Below are 27,957 nucleotides of genomic sequence, written 5' to 3'. Positions count from 1 at the left end.
GTGAAGCAACAGTCTAATCCACCTTAACATCCAAAATGTGAGACATGAAAATGCAAGTTTTAACTGCAGTGCAGTCTTAATCAGGGAACAGTTAGCAGCAAAGTCAATGAGCATCTACCAAAAAAAAAAAGTGTTATTGGTTGTGTTAACTGAGAGAGAAAAAAAAATCAATGTGTGATGTGTAAAGGTTTTGCTTGTTCGTGTGTGATTTGTGTGCTTTGGGACGGATCGTGGGAATAACGAGGAGGACACTTTCCCACGCCTCCAAACACACGTGTGTGGGTCAGCGCTCGGGTCACCTCAGGTCACGCAGGTGTTCCGAGGCGGGAATCTGAACGTCTCGACTTAATAATCAAACCTCCTCACATGGCCTTATCCAAAGAACCCAACCTGACGGTGTCCGACGAACCACGGCGGCCCAAATGTACGCGGTGCCGCCACCACGGCCTCCTGGTGCCGCAGAAGGGCCACGCCAAGCGGTGCCCGTTCCTGCGCTGCTCTTGCTGGAGGTGCCACCTGGTGGCGGAGCGCACTCGGCTGGCGGCCCTGAGGAGAGACATGAGGAGGGAGGAGGAGCGTCCGTCTGGGGGCAGCGCCGTCATTCCGGCTCCTCCGCTGACTCCCGGGACGTGTGGCGCCGCGACGCCGCCGGGAGGCGCTCGTCCGCCGCCTCCGGCCTCGCGGGTACGCCCCGCTGCGGGATGGACGTCCGGCGGTGATACCGACGGTCCGCTGGACCTCCGGACCAAAGCCGCAGAGGCACCGGGCGGCTCGGAGCTGCTGCCCAGCGGCCCTACGACGGAACCTTCAGCTTTTAGTGAGTTTTATTTCTCCTCCATCAGCAGAATGAGCCCAATAAACTCATTGAATTTGAATTATTAATGAATAATAATAGTTATTAATATTATGAATAATCATTAAATACACCTGATTTAATAATAATTGTTATTATTATCTGCCCAATAAAGTCCAAAAGACATTGAGGCGCAAATAAGTTAATTATCATTAAATAAATATGATTTAATATTATTATTATTATTATTATTATTATTATTGAAAGTCGCGGTTGTTTTTTTTTTTTTAAGACCCGTGGCCTCAGAGCAGTAACCTTATAAATAAATAAATACGTTTTATCATTTGATATGTATGTTATGCGATACGAATCATAACTTTAATAATGCAGATTTTTAAAATAGGTTATTGTTTCTGCTATTACTGTTCTCACTATTATTTTGATATAATTATTCCTTTGAAAAAATTAAGGGGGAAAACATGTTTATGTTACATAATATTTTTGCAGTATTTTCTATATTTCTATATTACATTACAAAGTGTTTCACAAAGCAAACAAGTAAAATACTGTACATAAAATACAGAGAAGGCACAATTATTTTGAAAACACAATAAAAAATAAAATAAGAAACCTCTCGTCTAGCTCAAAGTCTGTTCAAAAAGACTTTAACTGCTTCTTAAATACATGTCGCATAAATCGACGGTTCCTACAACCCCATGCCCGTATATAGAGGGGGTTCAGGGGGTTCAACCGAACCCCCCTGAGAATTCTGCTGATTTTTTTCTGATCTGGATATCAACGTTATGTATTTTCTTTTCATTGATAATAAGCAACCAGCACTAACTGTTACACAGCTATTATCACACACCCTCAAGTTTCACTTTCCTCTGCCAGAGTAATCCCTTAAGTGATGAAAGGGGAAACTGCTAGATAAACTTTTCCCATGGGGGTTGAGAATTTGTGCTCCCTGGTCCCTATATCCTCCTCTGATATCAAACAGATTAGTAGGCTTGTAAATACCCATGTAGACACACAATTACACTTGTCTGGTTTGTAAAAACATGTTTGTATGTATAAACTGAGAAATACAGGGAGCTTCTCCTTTCAGTTGCAAATACTGTAAAGGTGCAAATATTTGCGTGGGATTTATTATGCGAATTTCGCGAGTTAAACAAGGTCGCCAAATTAAATACCGCTATTTTAGTACATAACGTACATATACGTACATATTCATAATGTAAATGCGAATATTAATACCGCTAAATATGAGGTCTGTTAGAAAACTGTCCGACCTTTTTATTTTTTTCAAAAACTATATGGATTTGAATCATGTGCGCTTGCATCAGCCAAGCTTGAACCTTCGTGCGCATGCGTGAGTTTTTTCACGCCTGTCGGTTGCGTCATTCGCAGGCAGGTATAAAGTTTGCATTCATGTTATCTTGATTCTTCCTGGGTGGTTCTTATGGCAACTGATCCAATCCCAAGCAAGGACTATTTGTATATAAAAATGTATTTCCTAAAATGATACATTTTGGGTTTCAAATTAAATTTATGTAGCTTTTTACCCCTCGAAACCCTTAAAAAGCTTCTGCTTCAGGGGGCTTCGCTCCCCCTGAGCCCCCCACGAGGGCGTTGCCCTGCGGCCCACTGGACCCGCAACTCAAGGATTTCAACCCCCCCCTTTCACATTCCTATATACGGCCCTGAACCCCGCCGAGTTGTGCTCCCTGTCACGCTTCACTTTCATTTAGCTTATACTGAGAGGCAAATAAATGTATACATTGTTCATCCGAACATGTGTAAAATGTACTCGCTAGTAAAAGACAAGTATTCTTAACCTGGAGACTTTTTTATTATATTATTGCGATAATCGTTCATCACAATAATCCTCACTTATTTGCGCCTTAATGTCTTATGGACTTTATTGGACAGAGAAATTATTATAATTAAAGTTCAGTTGATATTGGCCCATAGGAAAAACTTGTACAATAGAAATATTAGTTTTAGCCTGCAATAAAATGTAGTCTTGTGATTCCAGCATTTTAAAGCCCTTTTAGACTTGTACACTGTTTATGTATTATTGTGATATTATTGTTAATGTGAAAAACTGTACAATAAAAATATTAGTTTTCACCTCCAATAAAATGTACTCTTGTGATTCCAGCATTTTGAAGCCCTTTAAAACTTGTGCAATGTTTATTAATTATTGTATTATCGTTAATGTGAAAAACTGTACAATAAAAATATTAGTTTTACCCTCCAATAAAATGTACTCTTGTGATTCCAGCATTTTAAAGCCCTTTTAAACTTGTACAATGTTTATTAATTATTGTGATATTATCATTAATCTCAATTACGATTGCCAAGATAATCATGACAGAAAAAAATGTATATCCTCTCAATGCCTACTATACATATTGGTAAATTACAGTGTACATTACTCAACATGTGGTGTTTAAATGCATGCGCAGCAGAACTCATTTTGATGGGACACATGAAAATTATTTAATAAGTCGTACAAAATACATACTAAATAAAGATAAATGTAACATGGGAGTTGCTTATTTGTACAGATGAAATATACATTAATGCTCCTAATTAAAAAATACAGAAAACATACCCACGATAGCTGTAAATACACTTAATAGGTACGGTCGGGCCTATGTCACCTGTGCTTAGTTACGGCCACCATTTTATATCGCTGCTGAAAACAAACTATGCGCACTCACAACTATTGTTGATATAGTTGTCTTTACCACTGTTTATTCACAAAGGCCTGCCAATTTGGTCATACCAAACGGTGTATGAGTATTTGGAGAGCCTTGATAGGTGTGCAAAAGTTGCTGCAGTTAAAGTTGCTGCAGATAAAAAGCTCGTAGTTGGACCTTGGGATCAAGCTGACGGCATGCCGCGAGGCGAGCTGCTGGCTGCCTCTTGGCGCCCCCTCGATGCTCTTAGCTGAGTGCCCCACGAGGTCCGAAGAGTTTACTTTAAAAAAATTAGTGTTCAAAGCAGGCTCGGTCCCCTGAATACTCCAGCTAGGAATAATGGACTAGGACTCTGGTTCTATTTTGTGGGTTTTCTTTCTCTGAACTGGGGCCATGATTAAGAGGGACGGCCGGGGGCATTCATATTGTGCCGCGAGAGGTGAAATTCTTGGACCAGCGTAAGACGGACAAAAGCGAATGCATTTGCCAAGAATGTTTTCATTAATTAAGAACAAAAGTCGGAGATTCGAAGACAATAAGAGACCATCATAGTTCCGACCATAAACGATGCCAACTAGAAATCCAGTGGCATTATTCCCGTGACCATCTTCGTTTACTCGGCTGATAGCAGTCAACCATTTATCCCTTCTATCTAGACTTTTGTGTCGCTTTGGGAGCTCGAAAAAAAACGCACTTTTCAATCTTTTGACTTAGTAGGAAATGAGCGCGACAGCGGTTTGTTTTCAGCGGCTCGCTGGTTACTATGCACGTTGCTATGTGTGCGCACATAAGGGACTCGGATGTCTGACCGTACCAATACAATTCATATAAAACACCTCCTCATAACTTGGGGTGGCTTACAGTGGGGTAAAGTATTTAGTCAGTCCCTGATTGTGCAAGTTCTCCTACTTAGAAAGATGAGAGAGGTCTGTAATTTTCATCATAGGTACACTTCAGATATGTGAGACAAGATGAGAAAAAAAATCCAGGAAATCACATTGTAGGATTTTTAAAGAATTTTTTTGTAAATTATAGTGAAAATAAGTATCTGGTCAATAACAAAAATTCAACTCAATACTTTGTAACATAATCTTTGTTGGCAATGAAAGAGGTCAAACGTTTCCTGTAAGTCTTCACCAGGTTTGCACACACTGTAGCTTGTATTTTGGCCCATTCCTCCATGCGGATCTCCTCTAGAGCAGTGATGTTTTGGGGCTGTCGCTGGGCAACACGGACTTTCAACTCCCTCAACAAATTTTCTATCCTGTTGAGGTCTGGAGACTGGCTTGACCACTCCAGGACCTTGAAATGCTTTTTATGGAGCCACTCCTTCGTTGCCTGAGCGGTGTGTTTGGGATCATTGTCATGCTGGAAGACCCAGCCATGTTGCATCTTCAAAGCTCTCACTGATGGAAGGAGGTTTTGGCTTAAAATCTCATGATACATGGCCAGTGGCGATTTTGGTATGGAAATTCTGGTGGGGCCACACAATATTCACGCAAGAAAATCTGATGCAATCCAAACATATTACCAATCTCATATCGTCACAACATATAAAGTGCAGAAGAGAAGAGATCACAACACATTTGATGAGAAAATCCCAGCTCAATAATACTGTCTTGAATCAAATCAAATCAATTTTATTTATATAGTGCCAAATCACAACAAACAGTTGCCCTTAGGCGCTTTATATTGTAAGGCAAAAGCCATACAATAATTACAGAAAAACCCCAACGGTCAAAACAACCCCCTGTGAGCAAGCACTTGGCGACAATGGGAAGGAAAAACTCCCTTTTAACAGGAAGAAACCTCCAGCAGAACCAGGCTCAGTGAGGGGCAGTCTTCTGCTGGGACTGGTTGGGGCTGAGGGGAGAGAATCAGGAAAAAGACATGCTGTGGAAGAGAGCAGAGATCGATCACTAATGATTAAATGCAGAGTGGTGCATACAGAGCAAAAAGAGAAAGAAACACTCAGTGCATCATGGGAACCTCCCAGCAGTCTAAGTCTATAGCAGCATAACTAAGGGATGGTTCAGGGTCACCTGATCCAGCCCTAACTATAAGCTTTAGCAAAAAGGAAAGTTTTTGTCTAATCGTAAAAGTAGAGAGAGTGTCTGTCTCCCTGATCCGAATTGGGAGCTGGTTCCACAGGAGAGGAGCCTGAAAGCTGAAGGCTCTGCCTCCCATTCTACTTTTAAAAACCCTAGGAACTACAAGTAAGCCTGCAGTCTGAGAGCAAAGCGCTCTATTGGGGTGATATGGCACTATGGGGTCCCTAAGATAAGATGGGACCTGATTATTCAAAACCTTATAAGTAAGAAGAAGAATTTTAAATTCTATTCTAGAATTAACAGGAAGCCAGTGAAGAGAGGCCAATATGGGTGAAATATGCTCTCTCCTTCTAGTCCCCGTCAGTACTCTAGCTGCAGCATTTTGAATTAATTGAAGGCTTTTCAGGGAACTTTTAGGACAACCTGATAATAATGAATTACAGTAGTCCAGCCTAGAGGAAATAAATGCATGAATTAGTTTTTCAGCATCACTCTGAGACAAGACCTTTCTAATTTTAGAGATATTGCGCAAATGCAAAAAAAAGCAGTCCTACATATTTGCTTAATATGCGCACTGAAGGACATATCCTGATCAAAAATGACTCCAAGATTTCTCACAGTACTACTAGAGGTCAGGGTAATGCCATCCAGAGTAAGGATCTGGTTAGACACCATGTTTCTAAGATTTGTGGGGCCAAGTACAATAACTTCAGTTTTATCTGAATTTAAAAGCAGGAAATTAGAGGTCATCCATGTCTTTATGTCTGTAAGACATTCCTGCAGTTTAACTAATTGGTGTGTGTCCTCTGGCTTCATGGATACATAAAGCAGGGTATCATCTGCGTAACAATGAAAATTTAAGCAATGCTTTCTAATAATACTGCCTAAGGGAAGCATGTATAAAGTGAATAAAATTGGTCCTAGCACAGAACCTTGTGGAACTCCATAATTAACCTTAGTCTGTGAAGAAGACTCCTCATTTACATGAACAAATTGTAATCTATTAGATAAATATGATTCAAACCACCGCAGCGCAGTGCCTTTAATACCTATGGCATGCTCTAATCTCTGTAATAAAATTTTATGGTCAACAGTATCAAAAGCAGCACTGAGTTCTAACAGGACGAGTACAGAGATGAGTTCACTGTCTGAGGCCATAAGAAGATCATTTGTAACCTTCACTAATGCTGTTTCTGTACTATGATGAATTCTAAAACCTAACTGAAACTCTTCAAATAGACCATTCCTCTGCAGATGATCAGTTAGCTGTTTTACAACTACTCTTTCAAGAATTTCTGAGAGAAAAGGAAGGTTGGAGATTGGCCTATAATTAGCTAAGATAGCTGGGTCAAGTGATGGCTTTTTAAGTAATAGTTTAATTACTGCCACCTTAAAAGCCTGCGGTACATAGCCAACTAATAAAGATAGATTGATCTAATGGGATAAGTGGAAAGATTGTTTTGTTTTTTTTTCCCCTCACTTTCTGGATTAGTTTTATTGATTTACATTAGTTTTCGCTTATTGCAAAAGTGGTCAGTTTAGATAAGAAGATAAGTTTAGAAATTTTTTGGCTCTCTGTTGGGACTGTTTACACTGAGACTGCTACCTGCTGCTTTGGACTTGAATTAACAGTCTTTTTCAAGACTTTTTTACTTTTTTACCTTTTTACTTTTTTTTTTTTTTTTTTTACTTTTTTACTGTGCTCCAACGCCTAAGTAAGACCTCTAACGGTCGAAACATCGCGACGGAGCACTTTTATCAGCTAACTTTCATCAGCGTTGGCAAGCTAACTAGCTTGCTAACGCTTTCGTTTTTATTTTTTTTATTTTTCTCTTTTAGCACTGTTGTCGTGCGTTGCCTGTGTTGCTTCATGGCCTGTTTGGTGCCTTGATTGGGGCACTCCTGCTGAATCACCTTTAAATTATTTACACATTATTCACTTTGTGTGTTTTTAGGAATCCGCTAGGTTGCGTAGCTACTAGCTCTTAGCCGATTTAGCATGGCGGCTTCTCCTGTCTCTCCCGCACTTTTCTGCTCTGGGTGTGAAATGTTTAGTTATTCCTCGGCCTCCTTTAGCAGTAATGGTACTTGTAATAAGTGCAGCTTATTCGTAGCTTTGGAGGCCAGGCTGGGCGAATTGGAGACTCGGCTCCGCACCGTGGCAAATTCTACAGCTAGCCAGGCCCCTGTAGTCGGTGCGGACCAAGGTAGCTTAGCCGCCGCTAGTTCCCCCCTGGCAGATCCCGGGCAGTCGGGAAAGCAGGCTGACTGGGTGACTGTGTGGAGGAAGCGTAGCCCTAAACAGAAGCCCCGTGTACACCGTCAACCCGTTCACATCTCTAACCGTTTTTCCCCACTCGACGATACACTCGCCGAGGATCAAACTCTGGTTATTGGCGACTCTGTTTTGAGAAATGTGAAGTTAGCGACACCAGCAACCATTGTCAATTGTCTTCCGGGGGCCAGAGCAGGCGACATCGAAGGACATTTGAAATTGCTGGCTAAGGCTAAGCGTAAATTTGGTAAGATTGTAATTCACGTCGGCAGTAATGACACCCGGTTACGCCAATCGGAGGTCACTAAAATTAACATTAAATCGGTGTGTAACTTTGCGAAAACAATGTCGGACTCTGTTGTTTTCTCTGGGCCCCTCCCCAATCAGACCGGGAGTGACATGTTTAGCCGCATGTTCTCCTTGAATTGCTGACTGTCTGAGTGGTGTCCAAAAAATGAGGTGGGCTTCATTGATAATTGGCAAAGCTTCTGGGGAAAACCTGGTCTTGTTAGGAGAGACGGCATCCATCCCACTTTAGATGGAGCAGTTCTCATTTCTAGAAATCTGGCCAATTTTCTTGGATCCTCCAAACTGTGACTGTCCAGCGTTGGGACCAGGAGGCAGAGCTGTGGTCTTATACACCTCTCTGCAGCTTCTCTCCCCCTGCCATCCCCTCATTACCCCATCCCCGTAGAGACGGTGCCTGCTCCCAGACCACCAATAACCAGCAAAAATCTATTTAAGCATAAAAATTCAAAAAGAAAAAATAATATAGCACCTTCAATTGCACCACAGACTAAAACAGTTAAATGTGGTCTATTAAACATTAGGTCTCTCTCTTCTAAGTCCCTGTTGGTAAATGATATAATAATTGATCAACGTATTGATTTATTCTGCCTAACAGAAACCTGGTTACAGCAGGATGAATATGTTAGTTTAAATGAGTCAACACCCCCGAGTCACACTAACTGTCAGAATGCTCGTAGCACGGGCCGTGGCGGAGGATTAGCAGCAATCTTCCATTCCAGCTTATTAATTAATCAAAAACCTAGACAGAGCTTTAATTCATTTGAAAGCTTGTCTCTTAGTCTTGTCCATCCAAATTGGAAGTCCCAAAAACCAGTTTTATTTGTTATTATCTATCGTCCACCTGGTCGTTACTGTGAGTTTCTCTGTGAATTTTCAGACCTTTTGTCTGACTTAGTGCTTAGCTCAGATAAGATAATTATAGTGGGCGATTTTAATATCCACACAGATGCTGAGAATGACAGCCTCAACACTGCATTTAATCTATTATTAGACTCTATCGGCTTTGCTCAAAAAGTAAATGAGTCCACCCACCACTTTAATCATATCTTAGATCTTGTTCTGACTTATGGTATGGAAATTGAAGACTTAACAGTATTCCCTGAAAACTCCCTTCTGTCTGATCATTTTTTAATAACATTTATATTTACCCTGATGGACTACCCTGCAGTGGGGAATAAGTTTCATTACACTAGAAGTCTTTCAGAAAGCGCTGTAACTAGGTTTAAGGATATGATTCCTTCGTTATGTTCTCTAATGTCATATACCAACACAGAGCAGAGTAGCTACCTAAACTCTGTAAGGGAGTTAGAGTATCCCGTCAATAGTTTTACATCCTCTTTGAAGACAACTTTGGATGCTGTAGCTCCTCTGAAAAAGAGAGCTTTAAATCAGAAGTGTCTGACTCCATGGTATATCTCACAAACTCGTAGCTTAAAGCAGATAACCCGTAAGTTGGAGAGGAAATGGCGTCTCACTAACTTAGAAGATCTTCACTTAGCCTGGAAAAAGAGTTTGTTGCTCTATAAAAAAAGCCCTCCGTAAAGCTAGGACATCTTTCTACTCATCACTAATTGAAGAAAATAAGAATAACCTCAGGTTTCTTTTCAGCACTGTAGCTAGGCTGACAAAGAGTCAGAGCTCTATTGAGCTGAGTATTCCATTAACTTTAACTAGTAATGACTTCATGACTTTCTTTGCTAACAAAATTTTGACTATTAGAGAAAAAATTACTCATAACCATCCCAAAGATGTATCGTTATCTTTGGCTGCTTTCAGTGATGCCGGTATTTGGTTAGACTCTTTCTCTCCGGTTGTTCTGTCTGAGTTATTTTCATTGGTTGCTTCGTCCAAACCATCGGCATGTTTATTGGACCCCATTCCTGCCAGGCTGCTCAAGGAAGTCCTACCATTATTTAATGCTTCAATCTTAAATATGATCAATCTATCTTTGTTAGTTGGTTATGTACCACAGGCCTTTAAGGTGGCAGTAATTAAACCATTACTTAAAAAGCCATCACTTGACCCAGCTATCTTAGCTAATTATAGGCCAATTTCCAACCTTCCTTTTCTCTCAAAGATTCTTGAGAGGGTAGTTGTAAAACAGTTAACTGATCACCTGCAGAGGAATGGTCTATTTGAAGAGTTTCAGTCAGGTTTTAGAATTCATCATAGTACAGAAACAGCATTAGTGAAGGTTACAAATGATCTTCTTATGGCTTCGGACAGTGGACTTATCTCTGTGCTTGTTCTGTTGGACCTCAGTGCTGCTTTTGATACTGTTGACCATAAAATTTTATTACAGAGATTAGAGCATGTCATAGGTATTAAAGGCACTGCACTGCGGTGGTTTGAATCATATTTGTCTAATAGATTACAGTTTGTTCATGTAAATGGGGACTCTTCTTCACAGACTAAAGTTAATTATGGAGTTCCACAAGGTTCTGTGCTAGGACCAATTTTATTCACTTTATACATGCTTCCCTTAGGCAGTATTATTAGACGGTATTGCTTAAATTTTCATTGTTACGCAGATGATACCCAGCTTTATCTATCCATGAAGCCAGAGGATACACACCAATTAGCTAAACTGCAGGATTGTCTTACAGACATAAAGACATGGATGACCTCTAATTTCCTGCTTTTAAATTCAGATAAAACTGAAGTTATTGTACTTGGCCCCACAAATCTTAGAAGCATGGTGTCTAACCAGATCGTTACTCTGGATGGCATTTCCCTGATCTCTAGTAATACTGTGAGAAATCTTGGAGTCATTTTTGATCAGGATATGTCATTCAAAGCGCATATTAAACAATTATGTAGGACTGCCTTTTTGCATTTACGCAATATCTCTAAAATCAGAAAGGTCTTGTCTCAGAGTGATGCTGAAAAACTAATTCATGCATTTATTTCCTCTAGGCTGGACTATTGTAATTCATTATTATCAGGTTGTCCTAAAAGTTCCCTAAAAAGCCTTCAGTTGGTTCAGAATGCTGCAGCTAGAGTACTGACGGGGACTAGCAGGAGAGAGCATATCTCACCCGTGTTGGCCTCTCTTCATTGGCTTCCTGTTAATTCTAGAATAGAATTTAAAATTCTTCTTCTTACTTATAAGGTTTTGAATAATCAGGTCCCATCTTATCTTAGGGACCTCGTAGTACCATATTACCCCATTAGAGCGCTTCGCTCTCAGACTGCGGGCTTACTTGTAGTTCCTAGGGTTTGTAAGAGTAGAATGGGAGGCAGAGCTTTCAGCTTTCAGGCTCCTCTCCTGTGGAACCAGCTCCCAATTCAGATCAGGGAGACAGATACCCTCTCTACTTTTAAGATTAGGCTTAAAACTTTCCTTTTCGCTAAGGCTTATAGTTAGGGCTGGATCGGGTGACCCTGGACCATCCCTTGGTTATGCTGCTTTAGACATAGATTGTGGGGGGGTTCCCATGATGCACTGTTTCTTTCTCTTTTTGCTCCGTATGCATCACTCTGCATTTAATCATTAGTGATCGAGCTCTGCCCCCCTTCACGGCATGTCTTTTTCCTGTTTTTTTTCCCTCAGCCCCAACCAGTCTCAGCAGAAGACTGCCCCTCCCTGATCCTGGTTCTGCTGGAGGTTTCTTCCTGTTAAAAGGGAGTTTTTCCTTCCCACTGTTGCCAAGTGCTTGCTCATAGGGGGTCGTTTTGACCGTTGGGGTTTTTCATAATTATTGTATGGCCTTGCCTTACAATATGGAGCGCCTTGGGGCAACTGTTTGTTGTGATTTGGCGCTATATAAGAAAAAAGTTGATTGACTGATTGATATTTAAGATCGAAGCATTAATTAATGGTAGGGCTTCCTTGAGCAGCCTGGTAGGAATGGGGTCTAATAGACATGTTGATGGTTTGGAGGAAGTGACTAATGAAAATAACTCAGACAGGACAATCGGAGAGAAAGAGTCTAACCAAATACCAGCATTACTGAAAGCAGCCAAAGATAACGATATGTCTTTGGGATGGTTATGAGTAATTTTTTCTCTAATAGTTAAAATTTTATTAGCAAAGAAAGTCATGAAGTCATTACTAGTTAAAGTTAAAGGAATACTCGGCTCAATAGCGCTCTGACTCTTTGTCAGCCTGGCTACAGTGCTGAAAAGAAACCTGGGGTTGTTCTTATTTTCTTCAATTAGTGATGAGTAGTAAGATGTCCTAGCTTTATGGAGGTCTTTTTTATAGAGCAACAGACTCTTTTTCCAAGCTAAGTGAAGATCTTCTAAATTAGTGAGACGCCATTTCTTCTCCAACGTACGGGTTATCTGCTTTAATCTGCGAGTTTGTGAGTTATACCACGGAGTCAGGCACTTCTGATTTAAGGCTCTCTTTTTCAGAGGAGCTACAGCATCCAAAGTTGTGCTCAATGAGGATATAAACTATTGACGAGATAATCTATCTCACTCACAGAGTTTAGGTAGCTACTCTGCACTGTGTTGGTATATGGCATTGGAGAACATAAAGAAGGAATCATATCCTTAAACCTAGTTACAGTGCTTTCTGAAAGACTTCTACTGTAATGAAACTTATTCCCCACTGCTGGGTAGTCCATTAAAGTAAATGTAAATGTTATTAAGAAATGATCAGACAGAAGGGGGTTTTCAGGGAATACTGTTAAGTCTTCAGTTTCCATACCATAAGTCAGAACAAGATCTAAAGTATGGTTAAAGTGGTGGGTGGACTCATTTACATTTTGAGTGAAGCCAGTTGAGTCTAATAATTGATTAAATGCAGTGTTGAGGCTGTCATTCTCAGCATCTATGTGGATGTTAAAATCGCCCACTATAATTATCTTATCTGACCTAAGCACTAAGTCAGACAAAATGTCTGAAAATTCACAGAGAAACTCACAGTAACGACCAGGTGGACGATAGATAACAACAAATAAAACTGGTTTTTGGGACTTCCAATTTGGATGGACAAGACTAAGAGTCAAGCTTTCAAATGATTTAAAGCTCTGTCTGGGTTTTTGAGTAATTAATAAGCTGGAGTGGAAGATTGCTGCTAATCCTCCCCCTCGGCCTGTGTTACGAGCATTCTGACAGTTAGTGTGACTCGGGGGTGTTGACTCATTTAAACTAACATATTCATCCTGCTGTAACCAGGTTTCTGTAAGGCAGAATAAATCAATATGTTGATCAATTATTATATCATTTACTAACAGAGACTTAGAAGAGAGAGACCTAATATTTAATAAACCACATTTAACTGTTTTAGTCTGTGGTGCAGTTGAAGGTGCTATATTATTTTTACTTTTTGAATTTTTATGCTTAAATATATTTTTACTGGTTATTGGTGGTCTAGGAGCAGGCAACGTCTCTACGGGGATGGGGTATTGAGGGTATGGCAGGGGGAGAGAAGCTGCAGAGAGGTGTGTAAGACTACAACTCTGCTTCCTGGTCCCAACCCTGGATAGTCACAGTTTGGAGGGTTTAATGAAATTGGCCAGATTTCTAGAAATGAGAGCTGCTCCATCCAAAGTGGGATGGATGCCGTCTCTCCTAACAAGACCAGGTTTTCCCCAGAAGCTTTGCCAATTATCTATGAAGCCCACCTCATTTTTTGGACACCACTCAGACAGCCAGCAATTCAAGGAGAACATGTGGCTAAACATGTCACTCCCGGTCTGATTGGGGAGGGGCCCAGAGAAAACTACAGAGTCTGACATTGTTTTTGCAAAGTTACACACCGATTCAATGTTAATTTTAGTGACCTCCGATTGGCGTAACCGGGTGTCATTACTGCCGACGTGAATTACAGTCTTACCAAATTTACGCTTAGCCTTAGCCAGCAGTTTCAAATTTCCTTCAGTGTCGCCTGCTCTGGCCCCCGGAAGACATTTGACTATGGTTGCTGGTGTCGCTAACTTCACATTTCTCAAAACAGAGTCGCCAATAACCAGAGTTTGATCCTCGGCGGGTGTGTCGCCAAGTGGGGAAAAACAGAGATGTGAAAGGCTAATCACGTAACAATCTGACCAGATAGCCTATTACCATATCAACACCACCACAAAAGAACGGTGTTAAAGCTCTCCCAAGATTAAATACTTAATATTGAAACAACGTGATGATAACAAAACAATGAAGAACCCACTGCGTAAACGGCCCACAGCCAATACATAACAATCAATAAACCAGTCAGAAAGCCATTTCAGCACCACAGACAGGTGATCAGCTCCTTTGGGGAGCCTGCTTGAGGTTATGCGTCCTCTAACACATGGCAGCAACCCATTACTCCAACTCCACTACAATTATACAATATACATGTTATATATAATCAATTCCACATAAAAATAAGTAAATTAAGTCACTCTCTGACACTTGTGCGTCAAACTTCTCATGCCTAAACACAGCACAGCAGTCAATATGTCAGCGTTAAGAATAAAAATAAATAAGACTCACCATGGTTCAGTTTTTGAAGAGGAATGAAGCTCGGCGGTCCTTCATGGTGGCAAACGTCTCAGTGACCTTGCTGTTAAAATCCGACAGTCCATGGATGAATCCGTTTTCAATAGAAAGCATCGCCAGGGCATTCAATCTCTGCTGTCCCAGTGTATTCCGTGTAAACGTTTTTATTCTTTTTAGAGTGGAGAAGTTTCTCTCGGATTCAGTCACTGGTGTTGTGATTATGATTTGTAGAAGTGTCACTGTTTCAGATAAGGCCTCCTGGATGTTGTTTTCATGAATGAACTTCAGTAAAGAAAGTGCGGTGTTGCCTGTGCTGAGGTCACTGTGGGACATCAACTCTGTTTTCAGCTTCGCCTTATTTGTTATTGGCCATAGTTTAACAGCACATTCCAGTTCAGCCTCTGGAAAGGACTGCACAAACTTGGGGAAAAGTCTGCAGTCAATGAGCATTGCTGCAATCAGATGGTCAATCTTGATGAACCTCTCCTCCACTTGACTTAACACAGTCTCGCAGGCCTCTTTCATGACTGTAACCGTGTCAGTTTTCCTCCTTTTATTTCCTTCTCCACTTTCTTGCACAATCGCATCTGCTCGTTCCCTGAGACGTCCCACGTTCTTCTTAAAGGTGCCCATCACCTGATTGATGCCGGCTGCATCACTGTCCCTCTTTTGCAGCACACTGTATAAAATGTCCACTTCTGGCATGAGCTCAGAAAAAAACTTCAAGAAGTGTAGGAACTTTGGGTCCTGCAGATGCACTGACAGGCCATAGGCCTTGCTGATGGTCACCCTGTCCCATCCCTCTTGTGTGCGCATGTTGTCCAAACACTCCTTTATCTCCTGGCAGCAGTCCCACACAGCATTGACTGTTCTGCTTTTGAAATTCCACCGCATGGCTGGAGGTCTCGGGATGCGCCTTTCCGATGTTGCGTCAACAGCAGCTGTTCTCTTTGGTGAATTGGAGAAAAACACTGCAAATGCTGACAGATCAGCAAAAAACACTTTCAGCTCGGAAATTCTTGCTGAGCAGGTTTGTTGGAGTGTCAGGTTTAATTGGTGTGCGTAACAGCGAACATTTGGATAGCGCTTCTTGACAAGAGTGTGAACTCCGCGCACACCTCAACTCATTACTGCTGCACCGTCATATGTTTGCACTATGACCTTATTTCCCAGGTTCAGGGTCTCAAGAGATGCTATTATAGCAGCTGATAGACCACCAGCCGTTTTGTCCTTCACCTCAATAAACCTGTCACTGTGTTGTTGACCATGTAGCGCAACACTATGACCATCTGTGATTTGCAGAAGATGTCAGTGGTTTCATCTGCCTGCACAGCAACGAAAGGTGCATCTACCAACTCTTGCGTAATCTCATCCTTGTAAACACTGTACATGCAATCCAAAAGTTCATTCTGGATTATTGCTGAAGTGCCCTTAAAATACGGTTGAGAATCGTAGTGTCCTCTGAGCCTGGAGTCTCCCTCACACATTGCCTCAAAAATACACCTGAAAATGCCGGGGTTTAAGAAGCTGGCAGACTCGTCATGTCCACACAGGGCAAGTTCACACTTCCCACACAGTTTTAAACAGGTTACGAGGTCTGTTAGAAAAGTAATGGACCTTTTTATTTTTTGCAAAAACTATATGGATTTGAATCACGTGTGATTGTATCAGCCAAGCACGCCTTGTGGGAGGAGTGGTCCAGCCCCCTCATCGGATTTTCATTGTCAGGAAATTGGCTGATCGACTGCTGCTTTGCTTCATCAAAATGTTTTTCAGAAAGTGTGAGAGACAGCCAAGTGGAAACCATTTGGAAAATTCAGATGGCTTTCGGTGAAGATCTTATGGGGATCACACAGATTGACAATTACAACTGGATTAAAGACGGCCCAGTGCGAATTTCTCCGCACGTCTTTTCATGCCGAAAAAGTGCTGATGTCAAACTCTTCTGCCATTTCTGTGGTAGTCACACGATGTCCCAGATCAACAAAGCGTTTACTTTGGAAATGAACGGCACATTCCACTGTTACAGGAGTTTTTTGTCATGAAAAGACGTGTGGAGAAATTCGCGCGTCAGGATGGAGGCGCAGGGCACAGAACAAAAAGCAACGCCGTGATGAAGCCTCACAGGACATGTTGTGGCATGTCCAGCTCGTCCACCATTTCTTGGATAGTCACACGACTGAAAAGCCACCGAAAGCCGTCTGAATGTTTCAAATGGTGCAAGAGCTGGGCATGTTAGGGCTTGTCCTGTGAGACCAACACGGAGGTGCTTTCGTCCCGCACCATGAGCGGCTCCGTGGCGAATTTCTCCGCTCCTCTTTCCATTACAAAAACTCCTGTAACAGTGGAATGTGCCGAAAAAGTGCTATGTCCAGCTGTCTTGCCATTTCTCTGGTAGTCAGACGACGTCCCGGATCAACAAAGCGTTCACTTTGGAAATGATCTGGTCGTTTGAGCCTGTCAATCGCCGCTCGGTGCGCGGTGTGCCATCCGCCACTGTGGGCCATCTTTAATCCAGTTATAATTGTCCTTAATCTCTGTGATCTCCATAAGATCTTCACCGAAAGCCATGTGAATTTTCCAAATGGTTTCCACTTGGCTGTCTCTCACACTTTCTGAAAAAATTTTGATGAAGAAAAGCGGCAGTCGATCAGCCAATTTCCTGACAATGAAAATCCGACGAGGGGGCTGGACCACTCCTCCCACAAGGCGTGCTCACAGGCGAATGACGCAACTGACAGGCGTGAAAAAACTCACGCATGCGCACGAAGGTTCAAGCTTGGCTGATGCATTCACACATGATTCAAATCTATATAGTTTTTGCAAAAAATAAAAAGGTCCGTTACTTTTCTAACAGACCTCGTATAATTCTGCCAAGAACATACCTGTTTTCTTCAGTCTGGTGATTGTGCTCTTCGATGCTACGTGTGTCTGCACTGTCAAGCTGAGATGCAATATTTGTGGTCCCTAATAAGCCGAGCTTGATGGCATTATCCACGTGTGATGTGCAGCTCTCATGTTTTACCAGCCTTTCTGATAGATGTTTCAAGTCCTTAAATACAGTCGTTGTCCAGACAGTTTCCCCTCCAAAAAGAAGACATGGAAAACAGAATAGTGCTTTTTTTTTTGATTGGCTAGCTGTTAGCCATTTTTTATGTTTGAACTATTCATGGTTGAATGATCTGTTTTTATCCTTTCCTTCTTGACAAAGGGTGAAATCCTCTGGTCTATGGGGTCCTAGACGTTTAATCTCTAATTTATGTTAGATCGGTACAGTACCAAATCACACAGTCGCTAAATAATCTACTCGGTTCATTGTTTTTCTAAACGGCAAACTAGTTAATTGACAAGGTAGATGCCCAGTACCCGCCCTCACACCAAATCAACCAATAGGAAAGCGTCTGGGGCCCTGGCTGTCAGGCCCCACTGGCCAAACCGACTTGAGTTTTGAGCACGCACATGCACATTTGATTTGATTTGATCATTTATTTAGTCCCCATGGGGGCAATTCAGGTACAGTCAGCAGTAAAAATTGCATTCATAAAAACACATCATACAAGTTCATAAAAACACAGCAGGATAAATATACAAACCAAAAACCAAGAAATAAGGTGCAAGTCAGTGTAGACTTAAGTGCAACAGTGAGTCCTCGGTGTTATTTATGAGAGCAATGGCTCTGGGAATAAAAGACTTTTTTAGTCTGTTGGTTCTGCATCTGTGCATTACCAGGCGTCTGCCCGAGGGCAGAAACTTAAATTGTGAGTGCAGAGGGTGTGCCGAATCCGCCATAATTTTCCTGGCTTTTGACACAACCCTTGTTTTAAAAAGGTCCATGATGTCCGTGCACTGAGTTAGCATAATTTTACCACATTCCTTGACAATATTACAAAGACGGTTGCGATTCTTAAGGTTCAATAAGTTGAGCCAACACAGGAAGGAAAAGGTTAACACAGACTCCACAAAGCAACTGTAGAACATTTTCATGAAGACACCATCTACGTTGTAATTCCTAATTTACACACATGCAGCAGTGTGTCCAATTCAGAGCGCTGCAGGTTCGGCCTTCTCTTGCCGTGCCCCACCGAGCGGAAACAGGTGAGCAGCAGAGACAAATCCACACAGAACAACATTACAAACAAGTCTCGGGAAGAAATACACTCTGCAAATGAAATCTTCAACATTTTATTTGGCGAACAAAGTTCAGTTTGTTAACTTGAAGTTTCACTGAACAACATAATTGTGATGGTAGAGAAGCTTGAATCTTCAACTGGACTGGGTTGCTTGACACGAGGACGTTTCGCTTCAAATCGCAGAAGCTTCCTCAGCTAAAATTCTTGCTCTGGTAGTCTGACTTCTGTCTTGACTCTTGTAGAGAAGAATAAACAGACAGCCACAAAAGCTGGAGTTTTAAACCTAACCAGACCCCTCCTACCGAGAGGCTGACTGCTATAGGCTGGTGACTAAACAATAGCTCTAATTAGCACCTATTGTGCTCTAGTTAGCACCCTCCTAATGACAGGGCAGCTGTCCCTCCTAATGATGGGACGGACCCTCTCCTGATGGCTCCCTTGACGACTCTCCTGATGACATGAATGACTCATTACCATAAACAAAAGACTGAAACTGCTTTGACCTTAGTACCCCATTGTAAACAGGGGACAAAGCGTGTCTCAGACCCCCTCCCCGGTTAAGGCTGGGTTTCAACTGTTTCACATAGAATGCCTCCTTGACCCCTCTCTCAAACCATTTCTTCTCTCTGGCTAAGATTTTAACTTCCTTGTTCTCAAACGTGTGGTTAGTGTCTTTCAGGTGGAGATGAACTGCAGACTGAGGTCCATTTGCGCCCTCTCTGCGGTGCTGGTATAGCCTTTTGTGTAAAGGTTCCTTAGTCTCACCTATGGAGTGTTCATTACAGTTTTCCTGACATCTGATAGAATACACTACATTTCTCTGTTTGTAACTAGGGATCCTGTCCTTAGGGTGAACTAATTTCTGTCTCAAGGTGTTAACTGGTTTAAAGTAAACTGGGATTTTGTGCTGTCTGAAGATCCTCTGTAGTTTTTCCCCTACTCCTGCTAAATAAGGGAGAGACACTCCTCTTCTTCTTGTCTCCGTCTCCTGTCTATCTGGTCTCTTTGTTTTCTGGGACTTCTGCACTTTGTCCAGGGACCATCGTGGGTACCCACATACTGTGAGGGCTTTCCGTACAAGTTGTTGTTCTTTAGCCCTTCCCTCTACAGTTGTGGGCACCTGTAGGACTCTGTGTTGAAGAGTCCTGATCACCCCGAGCTTGTGTTCAAGGGGGTAGTTTGAGCCAAAGAGCAGATATTGGTCAGTGTGAGTGGGTTTTCTGTAAACCCCTGTCATCATAATTGTGATGAGCATAATTCTCCTTTGCACAACAGCGACATCTGGTGGGGCCGTGCCCCACAGGCCCCTAATGCAAAAACGCCACTATACATGGCCCCGTTCATTCTTCCCTTAACATGGATCAGTTGTCCTGTTCCCTTTGCAGAAAAAACAGCCCCAAAGCATGATGTTTCCACCCCCATGCTTCACAGTAGATATGGTGTTCTTGGAATGCAACTCAGCATTCTTTTTCCTCCAGACACGACTAGTTGAGTTTTTACCAAAATGTTCTGTTTTGGTTTCATCTGACCACATGATATTTTCCAAATCCTCTTCTGGATCATCCATATGCTCTCTGGCAAACTTCAGATGGGCCTGAAGACGTACTGGCTTAAGCAGGAGGACACGCCTGGCACTGCAGGATTTGAGTCCCTCTCTGCGTAGTGTGTAGACTTTGTTACTTTGGTCCCAGCTCTCTGCAGGTCATTCATCAGTTCCCTCTGTGTAGTTCTGGGATTTTTGCTCACCGTTCTCATGATCATTTTGACCCCACGGGATGACATGATCTTGTGTGGAGCCCCAGATCGAGGGAGATTATCAATGGTCTTGTACAGGGGTGGGCAGCGAGGGCCGAGTCAGTGCAGGTTTTCCTTGCAACCAATCCCCTCAGCAGGTGGGTTGCTGATGAGCTTCTCCCCTGAATATAAACACTTGATTGTCAATGAAATCACCTGCTGAGACACCTGATCATGAATGAAATCACCTGCTGAGGTGGTTGGTTGTAAGGAAAACCTGCAGTGTCTCGGCTCTTCATGGCACATGATTGCCCACCCCTGGTCTTGTATGTCTTCCATTTTCTTACAATTGCTCCCACAGTTGATTTATTCACACAAACCTGCTTGACTATTGTAGACACGCTTTCCAGCCTGGTGCAGGTCTATAGTTTTCTTCCTGGTGTCCTTCGACAGCTCTTTGGTCTTGGCCATGGTTGAGTTTGGAGTCTGACTGTTTGAGGCTCTGGACAGGTGTCTTTTATACAGATAACGAGTTCCAACAGATGCCATTAATACAGGTAACAGGTGTAGGACAGAAAAGCTTCTTAAAGAAGTTGTTACAGGTCTGTGAGAGCCAGAAATCTTGCTTGTTTGTGGGTGACCAAATACCTATTTTCCACCATGGTTTACAGTTAAATTCTTTAAAAATCCTACAATGTGATTTTTCTGGATTTTTTTTCTCTCATTTTGTCTCTCATATTGAAGTGTACCTATGATGAAAATTACAGACCTCTCTCATCTTTCTAAGTAGGAGAACTTGCACAATCAGGGGCTGACTAAATACTTTTTTGCCCCACTGTATTTTTACAGGCAACTTAAGCAATGTAAGAACTCCTAACATTGTAGGCCTATATATTATAGGAAAAGTACTCAGCATAAAAAAGGCTTTAATAAGATTTATCTATGAATGACCTAGTTAATGTAGGCTGTGCTACGCATTTACTTAATATATTTTGTCACATACACATAAATATATAGGATTAATTTTGTTTGTATGTTCATTGTTTTTCATTTCCAGACACTCAAAATACATAAGATTTACAGAGCCCTTCAAAAGAATTGAAGACGCAGTATGTCGTACATTAATCAGAGTTTAAAAGTAGGAAAATGCTAGACATCCAGCTTTTTCACTGATGCAAGGCAATCTTCTAAGGATTTTATGTGGATGAGATTACCAGCAGTTATCTGCATGCATAACTGAGTATCATCAGCATAGCAGCGAAAGGTAATCCCAAAATGCTGCAATATGTGCCCAAGGGGTGCTATACGAGGGCTGTCAATAAAGTAACGGTCCTTTTTATTTTTTTCAAAAACTATATGGATTTCATTCATATGTTTTTACGTCAGACATGCTTGAACCCTCGTGCGCATGCGTGAGTTTTTCCACGCCTGTCGGTGACGTCATTCGCCTGTGAGCACTCCTTGTGGGAGGAGTCGTCCAGCCCCTCGTCGGAATTCCTTTGTCTGAGAAGTTGCTGAGAGACTGGCGCTTTGTTTGATCAAAATTTTTTCTAAACCTGTGAGACACATCGAAGTGGACACGGTTCGAAAAATTAAGCTGGTTTTCAGTGAAAATTTTAACGGCTGATGAGAGATTTTGAGGTGATTCTGTCGCTTTAAGGACTTCCCACGGTGCGAGACGTTGCTCAGCGCTCTCAGCTGCCGTCGTCAGCCTGTTCAAGCTGAAAACCTCCACATTTCAGGCTCTATTGATCCAGGATGTCGTGAGAGAACAGAGAAGTTTCAGAAGAAGTCGGTTTCAGCATTTTATCCGGATATTCCACTGTTAAAGGAGATTTTTTTAATGAAAGACGTGCGGACGGGTCCGCGCGTCGGGACGCAGCCGACGCGGTGCGGCGGCACAGGAAAAACACCTCCATTGGAAGCCTTAAGGACAAGTTGGAACATATCCTGCTGTTAAACAATTTCTCATATACTCGCTCCACTGAAAGCCATCAAAAGCCACCTGGATTTTACAAATGGTTATCAACACGGAGGTGTTTCTTCAAGTCATCAGTGGGCCTGTGAAACGCAGACTGCAGCATGCACCACCCGCCTCAGGTCTTCCACCTCACAGTTCGTTGGGCCCTTCAGTTTGGTTGCAGCCATCGTTCATACCTCGGACTGAGAGAAAATGAGCAGAATCAGTCAGCCGGACAGGAAAAAACAAACAAACAAACAAACAAAAAAACACACCTAAGGTAAAATTCATTAGCAGTAAATCAACAGGAAAACAGAAATTACTAAGGTGATTGCCAGTCGCTAGTCCTAAGCTTCACTCACAGATCCCAAATTTAGATAAGGTTGATGCAGAGACCTGTCCTGTTGCTAATAAAATTACTTAAAAAGGATAGATAGCATAGTACTATGCCAGTGTGCTAGCCATAACGAGAGGGAGAATAGATGAGTCTTAAGACTGAAAATCTCCATAGAATCTGTTTTACAGTTTTATTGACGCAGGAAGATCAAGATCGTTCCACAAAACAGGTGCACAATAAGAGAAATCTCTGTGGCCCGTAGACTTTATATTTACTCTAGGTACACAAAGTAGCCCTTGGTGTGAATGTTGTGTCGAGTTGAGCGGCCTGACAATGTTGTGCTGTAAATACAGCGTGCACATGCACATTTTAACTTTTTAAAATTGAAAAGACACTTATTGCTGTTGTATTTTCATGTAAAGACAAAACTTACATGAGTTTTCTTTGGTGTGGGTTTGAACTGTCAAGTAAATCAATAAAAAAAAAAAAATAAATTGTGGAGTGAGCTTTCATAAGTGTGTATTATATGTAATATAAATGACTAAAATTGCTGAATAAAAGTCAGAAAATGATTTATTTTGTTGTGTCTATCTGTATTCTGTAAAGCAGTGACTTCAGTTTTACTGCCTGAATGCTTTGTTGTGATAAATATCTCACCATTCGTTTAATGATTCAGTTAGAACTCTCACTTTCATAAGTCTCAGTTTATCTCTTTTTAATTAGCCTTGGGTTTCTTTTTCACATCAGGTTTTCCATCCTGAGATATTCTGTACGAGCAAATTCATAGAATGGAAATGTTTTTTCTTTCAATTTGGTGGGTCACATGACAGTCACTTTGACATTGTATATTCTACTAATATAAGAATATACACAAGTGAGAATAATTTCTCTATGATATACTCCATATTCCAGTGTAGCATTTTCAGATTTCTTTCAACTTGGTCCAGAAATTATTGTATAATCTTACTTTCATCCTGGCTGGCATGGCTGTTTCATTTTATTTATTTTATTTGATATTTTCATGGAGAAGTGCTCTGTAAAAGCAGCGCGTGTGAAGCTCTTACTTTCACCCCTGATTATTTCCCATCTATAACTTCATAATGAAATTAATTAAGGATCAGACTAGTATCTCGTGTCGTGGCAGACATGTTTGAAAAACTGATGGTATTATTTTCACAACATCTGGACTGGGACGAACAAATTCTTTCAAGTCTTTTACATAACAAGTCTGATCCTCTTCTGTATTTGTTTTGACAAATAGTGGATGTACAAATGTGGGACTGAGTTTGAATAAATGTAACAGCATACATGTAACAGCAACATAATACATTTATGGTGAAACTCTCTTGAAAACATTGATCATACCCATCGATTTCTATTTATGTCTGGTTGACAGATGTTAACCAAGATGGCGGCGCTCTGGCAACAGCCAGCCAATGAGCAGATTGCCGCGGTCCACCATCTAGTGATTCAATAGAAATCTATGAGTTTGATACTTGTGTGTCAGTGTGGTTTGAAACTTGCCATTAAGTACAAAAATGTTTGTGTCATGGGACTGAACAGGCACTAATTATGTCTCCATGGTCTTTCCAGATCCTGGTTCCTTTGGTGAGAGGTGGCAGAGTGGGCTGCTGTCCACCGTAAGCGTTCCCTTTGGGGGATCAGCTCATTATGGCAGCAGCTTCCCTTCACATGCAAACCCTTTGTCCAACGTGTCATATTTTCCTCTCATTCCACCTCCTGATGGCTTCTCTGACAATGGTCACCACCGAGGCCTCATGTTATCCTGTGTTCTGCCGGATGTTGTGCTTTATCCGCCTCCACCTGGGCCTAGACATCCTGCTGTAAGTGCCAGAGGTCTCAAACTGGGACTGAGTGAAACCCACGAGTCAGTAATATGCAGCCTGCAGCACACTTTCATCATGTCTCAAATATGGCTTTCATGATGATTGTTCTTCTGAAAAGCTGGAATGTGTGGGCTTATATAAATAATTTCTTGGTAAAGTACTGCCTTCTGTGCAACATCCTGATGTAGAATTTTTTTCAAGGCTGAGCTCATCAGTACACACGTGTATCACCCAAACTAAGAATATACACAAGGACCTTCAGGTTGCCAAAGATGCAGAAGACAGACTGCAACTTTTTGAAGGCAGCAACTGTTTGCTGTATGAGCCCGAATATAAAATGTGCCTGATTATAAGACACTACTTCCCCACCCTTTTTATAATTTTTTTCCAAGACAAGTCTTTGGAAATAGTTTAGTGGTTTGCACTCTTGCCTCACACCAAGAAGATCCTGGGTTCTGTTCCCGCCTGGTCCTTTCTGTGTGGACTTTGCACATTCTCCCTGTGTTTGTGTGTGTTCCCTCCAGGTGCTCCGGCTTCCTCCCACTTTCACATACGTGCAGGTTAGAAGAAGTGGTGACGCTAAATTGACCGTAGGATTTGAGTGTGATTGTGTTTGTCTGTCTGTGTGGCGGCCCTCCAGTGGACCAGCGGTCTGTCCAGGATGAGCCCCGTCTCTTGCTCATTGGCTGCTGTGATAGGCTCCATCTCCATAGGACCCTTAACTGGAATAATTTGGTTTAAAAAATACATGGATGAATGTTTTTGGGAAAATACTTTCTGAACACCAATCACTTTATTAGTATTTTTAAAATAAGTATTTTCTTTTAAAAATAATGCTCATGAGAGCACATTAAGAAAGAAAGAGAGAGAGAGTTAAATAACAGGTGAGGTTGGATAAAGCAGTCATGCAATTGTTATATTTTTCACTGTTTTACATTGCTGAACTACAGCATCGCGCTTGTAGAGCGCAAACCTTCACCAACACCAGTGTCCAATTCCATAAAATTTTAAATTTTACCATAGAAAAATATTTCAAGGTCAAAATCCTGTTAGAAGCAGCTTTTCATGAGCTAAATTAGATGTGATCAAATGTCAGGAGCATGTATTCAGTTCATGCACTTGTATCAAAGTTTTTTGTGGTGTTGTCAGGTTTTTTTCCCCCACCTTTTTCAGTTCCTGAATTCTTATTCAGATAATTTTCACAGAACATTTATTATCTTTTCTATGTACAACTTGTCATTGCTTTTTGGCACTTAGTTTCTTTCTGACTGATAACTGGAAGACAAACAAGCATAAAATTAGAACCTCCATCCTGTTTTTCAATCCATAGCAGAAAAATGAGACTGATTGAGACACTTTGATTGAGATATAATGCAAAATGTACATCAAATGGACTTTTCAATGTGAAAATCCACAATCCAGATCAGAGCCGGATCAAACTTTGTCAGGCGATAGTGAGTGCCAGTCTGCGCCTCACTTTCAAATATGAGAGTGATTTGAGCACGTTTGATTTAGATATCATGTAGAATATACATTAAGTAGGGGTATCAATGTTAAATTTAAATGGCCACAAAATCTGTAATCTGCATCAGATCAGGATCAAACTTTGTCAGTCAAGATACCATCCTACATAATGTTATCAAATATGAAAGACATTTAATCTTTTCTGACAGTCATGAATTTTTGAAAATTCATTCAATGACAGGTTTTTTTTTTTTTTTTCAATTTTCCAAGATTTTTCCTGACTTTGACCTTGAAAATGTAATCATTTTCAATCAATCATCAATTCGAACTGAAAGTGCAGGAAATTAAAATGAGAAATTTTTGTGAATAATTGTATTTATTATTTGGCATATTCAGTTGATGTCATGTTTTACATCATGTTTTCGCGGCGTTCATCCTTGACCCAAAATACATAACTTATAACGGCAGATGTCAACTCTCTTCAGTTTCTCTGTGATTGAAGTCATACATACACACACACACACACACACACACACACACACACACACACACACACACACACACACACACACACACACACACACACACACACACACACACAGAGGCCACTTGGCTTTTAATATATATTTATATATATAGATACCAAATGGCAAATGTCAGCTCTCCCCAGTTTGTCCATGTTCGAAGGTAGACATGCACACGGGCCACTTTGCTTTTAATATATTGTGGCCGAGCCAGAGCTTTTTCCTAAATCCTTTCTGACTTGTCTGAAGAAAACGTATTTACAGGTATTATACCAAAATGGGCCATTACATATGCAATCCATCATCTTGGCGTTGATATTTTTAATTACTTTATATCAAGTTGTAGAGATTTGCTTTGAGTTTGAGTTTAAGGAAGATAATTTAAGAAATTTTTATTTTTTTTTATTTGAAATGGTATAAACAATTTAAAATGTGTGAAATACCAAGTGTTTCAATACTTTTGGAGGGCAGTGCAAGTCATTATGGAGAACCTCCTAAGTTGCTTGTTTCTGCAACCATCTCCAACATTTGGTCTTATAACCACTGTGCCCCACCCCCCCATCCAACCCTTTCAAAACTGCAAAATGAATCTTATCACCTCATCGTGTGTGTGTGGTTGCTCATGGGTAAGTTCAGTTTGAGAACATTTTTGTAAATTCACAGCTCAGGATCAAATTTGTTTTATTTTGTTGCATTTGCATGATTGTGTTTGGCAAGATGATCTGACTTCCTCAAAGCATCATGAATGTAATATTTTGAGTGAAACACATTTTTTCTGTCTTGTTGATTTTACACGTCAGGACTACAGATGGCTGTTCGTCAGCTTTCATCCCAGCGTGCTGCCTGAGTTCTTCCAGCAGCGACTGTGGCCTCCTCTCTCTGAACAAGATGGAAACGTGCAGCACTGAAACGTGGCGTCGTAGACGTGTGGCACTAAAACACAGCGAGTAAGACGTACACCTTCAGTGCACTAACTCATAGATTCCCTCTGGACTTTAGGGGTTTGTATCTCGTATGAGCTCTGCTGCTTCTTGGAACAGATCCACGTGTTTTTCATGCACACATCACAGTGAATCCTGTTTGTATTGATGACAGCATATAGAAAATGTCAAATTATCTTGCATTGCTAATAATTAGACTTGATATAAACAACTGGAAATTCTTCAGGTTTGTCCTTACTATCAGTCTTGTAGTGTATTAACTGTAACTGATTCTATTTCTAACATTGCAGATGGTCAAACCGGGTCCAGTTGGAGTTCCAGGAAAGCTGCAGAGCAGCAGATGATCCTGCAGGAAGCAGTTTTGTTTTGTTCACAATATTTCCAAAACAGTTTGCATGAAGGGTTTTTCTCTCTTTCCCACCAATGTTAAGTTACAGTGGTAAATAAAAGTTCAT

General features: G+C 41.3%; 1 protein-coding gene and 1 long non-coding RNA gene across 2 annotated transcripts; one reads left to right on the top strand and one right to left on the bottom strand.

Annotated features, from left to right (window-relative positions):
- Positions 1-366: 366 nt before the first annotated feature.
- LOC117502380 (doublesex- and mab-3-related transcription factor B1-like) lies at positions 367-27,957 on the top strand. Its single transcript, XM_034161411.1, has 4 exons — positions 367-817; positions 24,320-24,570; positions 27,362-27,508; positions 27,793-27,957. The coding sequence occupies exons 1-3, from the start codon at positions 367-369 to the stop codon at positions 27,467-27,469; spliced, it is 810 nt and encodes a 269-aa protein (XP_034017302.1). The 3' UTR covers positions 27,470-27,508; positions 27,793-27,957.
- LOC117502180 lies at positions 17,764-17,975 on the bottom strand. Its single transcript, XR_004558209.1, has 2 exons — positions 17,932-17,975; positions 17,764-17,871 (listed from the first exon to the last, which is right to left on the bottom strand). It is a non-coding gene; the product is annotated as an uncharacterized LOC117502180 (long non-coding RNA).

The sequence above is a fragment of the Thalassophryne amazonica genome, chromosome 20, assembly GCF_902500255.1.
Source record: "Thalassophryne amazonica chromosome 20, fThaAma1.1, whole genome shotgun sequence".
Classification (NCBI taxonomy): Eukaryota; Metazoa; Chordata; class Actinopteri; order Batrachoidiformes; family Batrachoididae; genus Thalassophryne; species Thalassophryne amazonica.
This window is presented reverse-complemented; position numbering and strand designations above follow the sequence as displayed.

What these genes read in the sequence shown, in the direction of transcription:
- LOC117502380 (XM_034161411.1), top strand. Translation starts at nt 367, where the DNA reads ATGGCCTTATCCAAAGAACCCAACCTGACGGTGTCCGACGAACCACGG. An exon ending in GACGGAACCTTCAGCTTTTA is followed by an intron (nt 818 to 24,319) that starts GTGAGTTTTATT and finishes TGGTCTTTCCAG; the next exon opens with ATCCTGGTTCCTTTGGTGAG. An exon ending in CTGGGCCTAGACATCCTGCT is followed by an intron (nt 24,571 to 27,361) that starts GTAAGTGCCAGA and finishes TTTACACGTCAG; the next exon opens with GACTACAGATGGCTGTTCGT.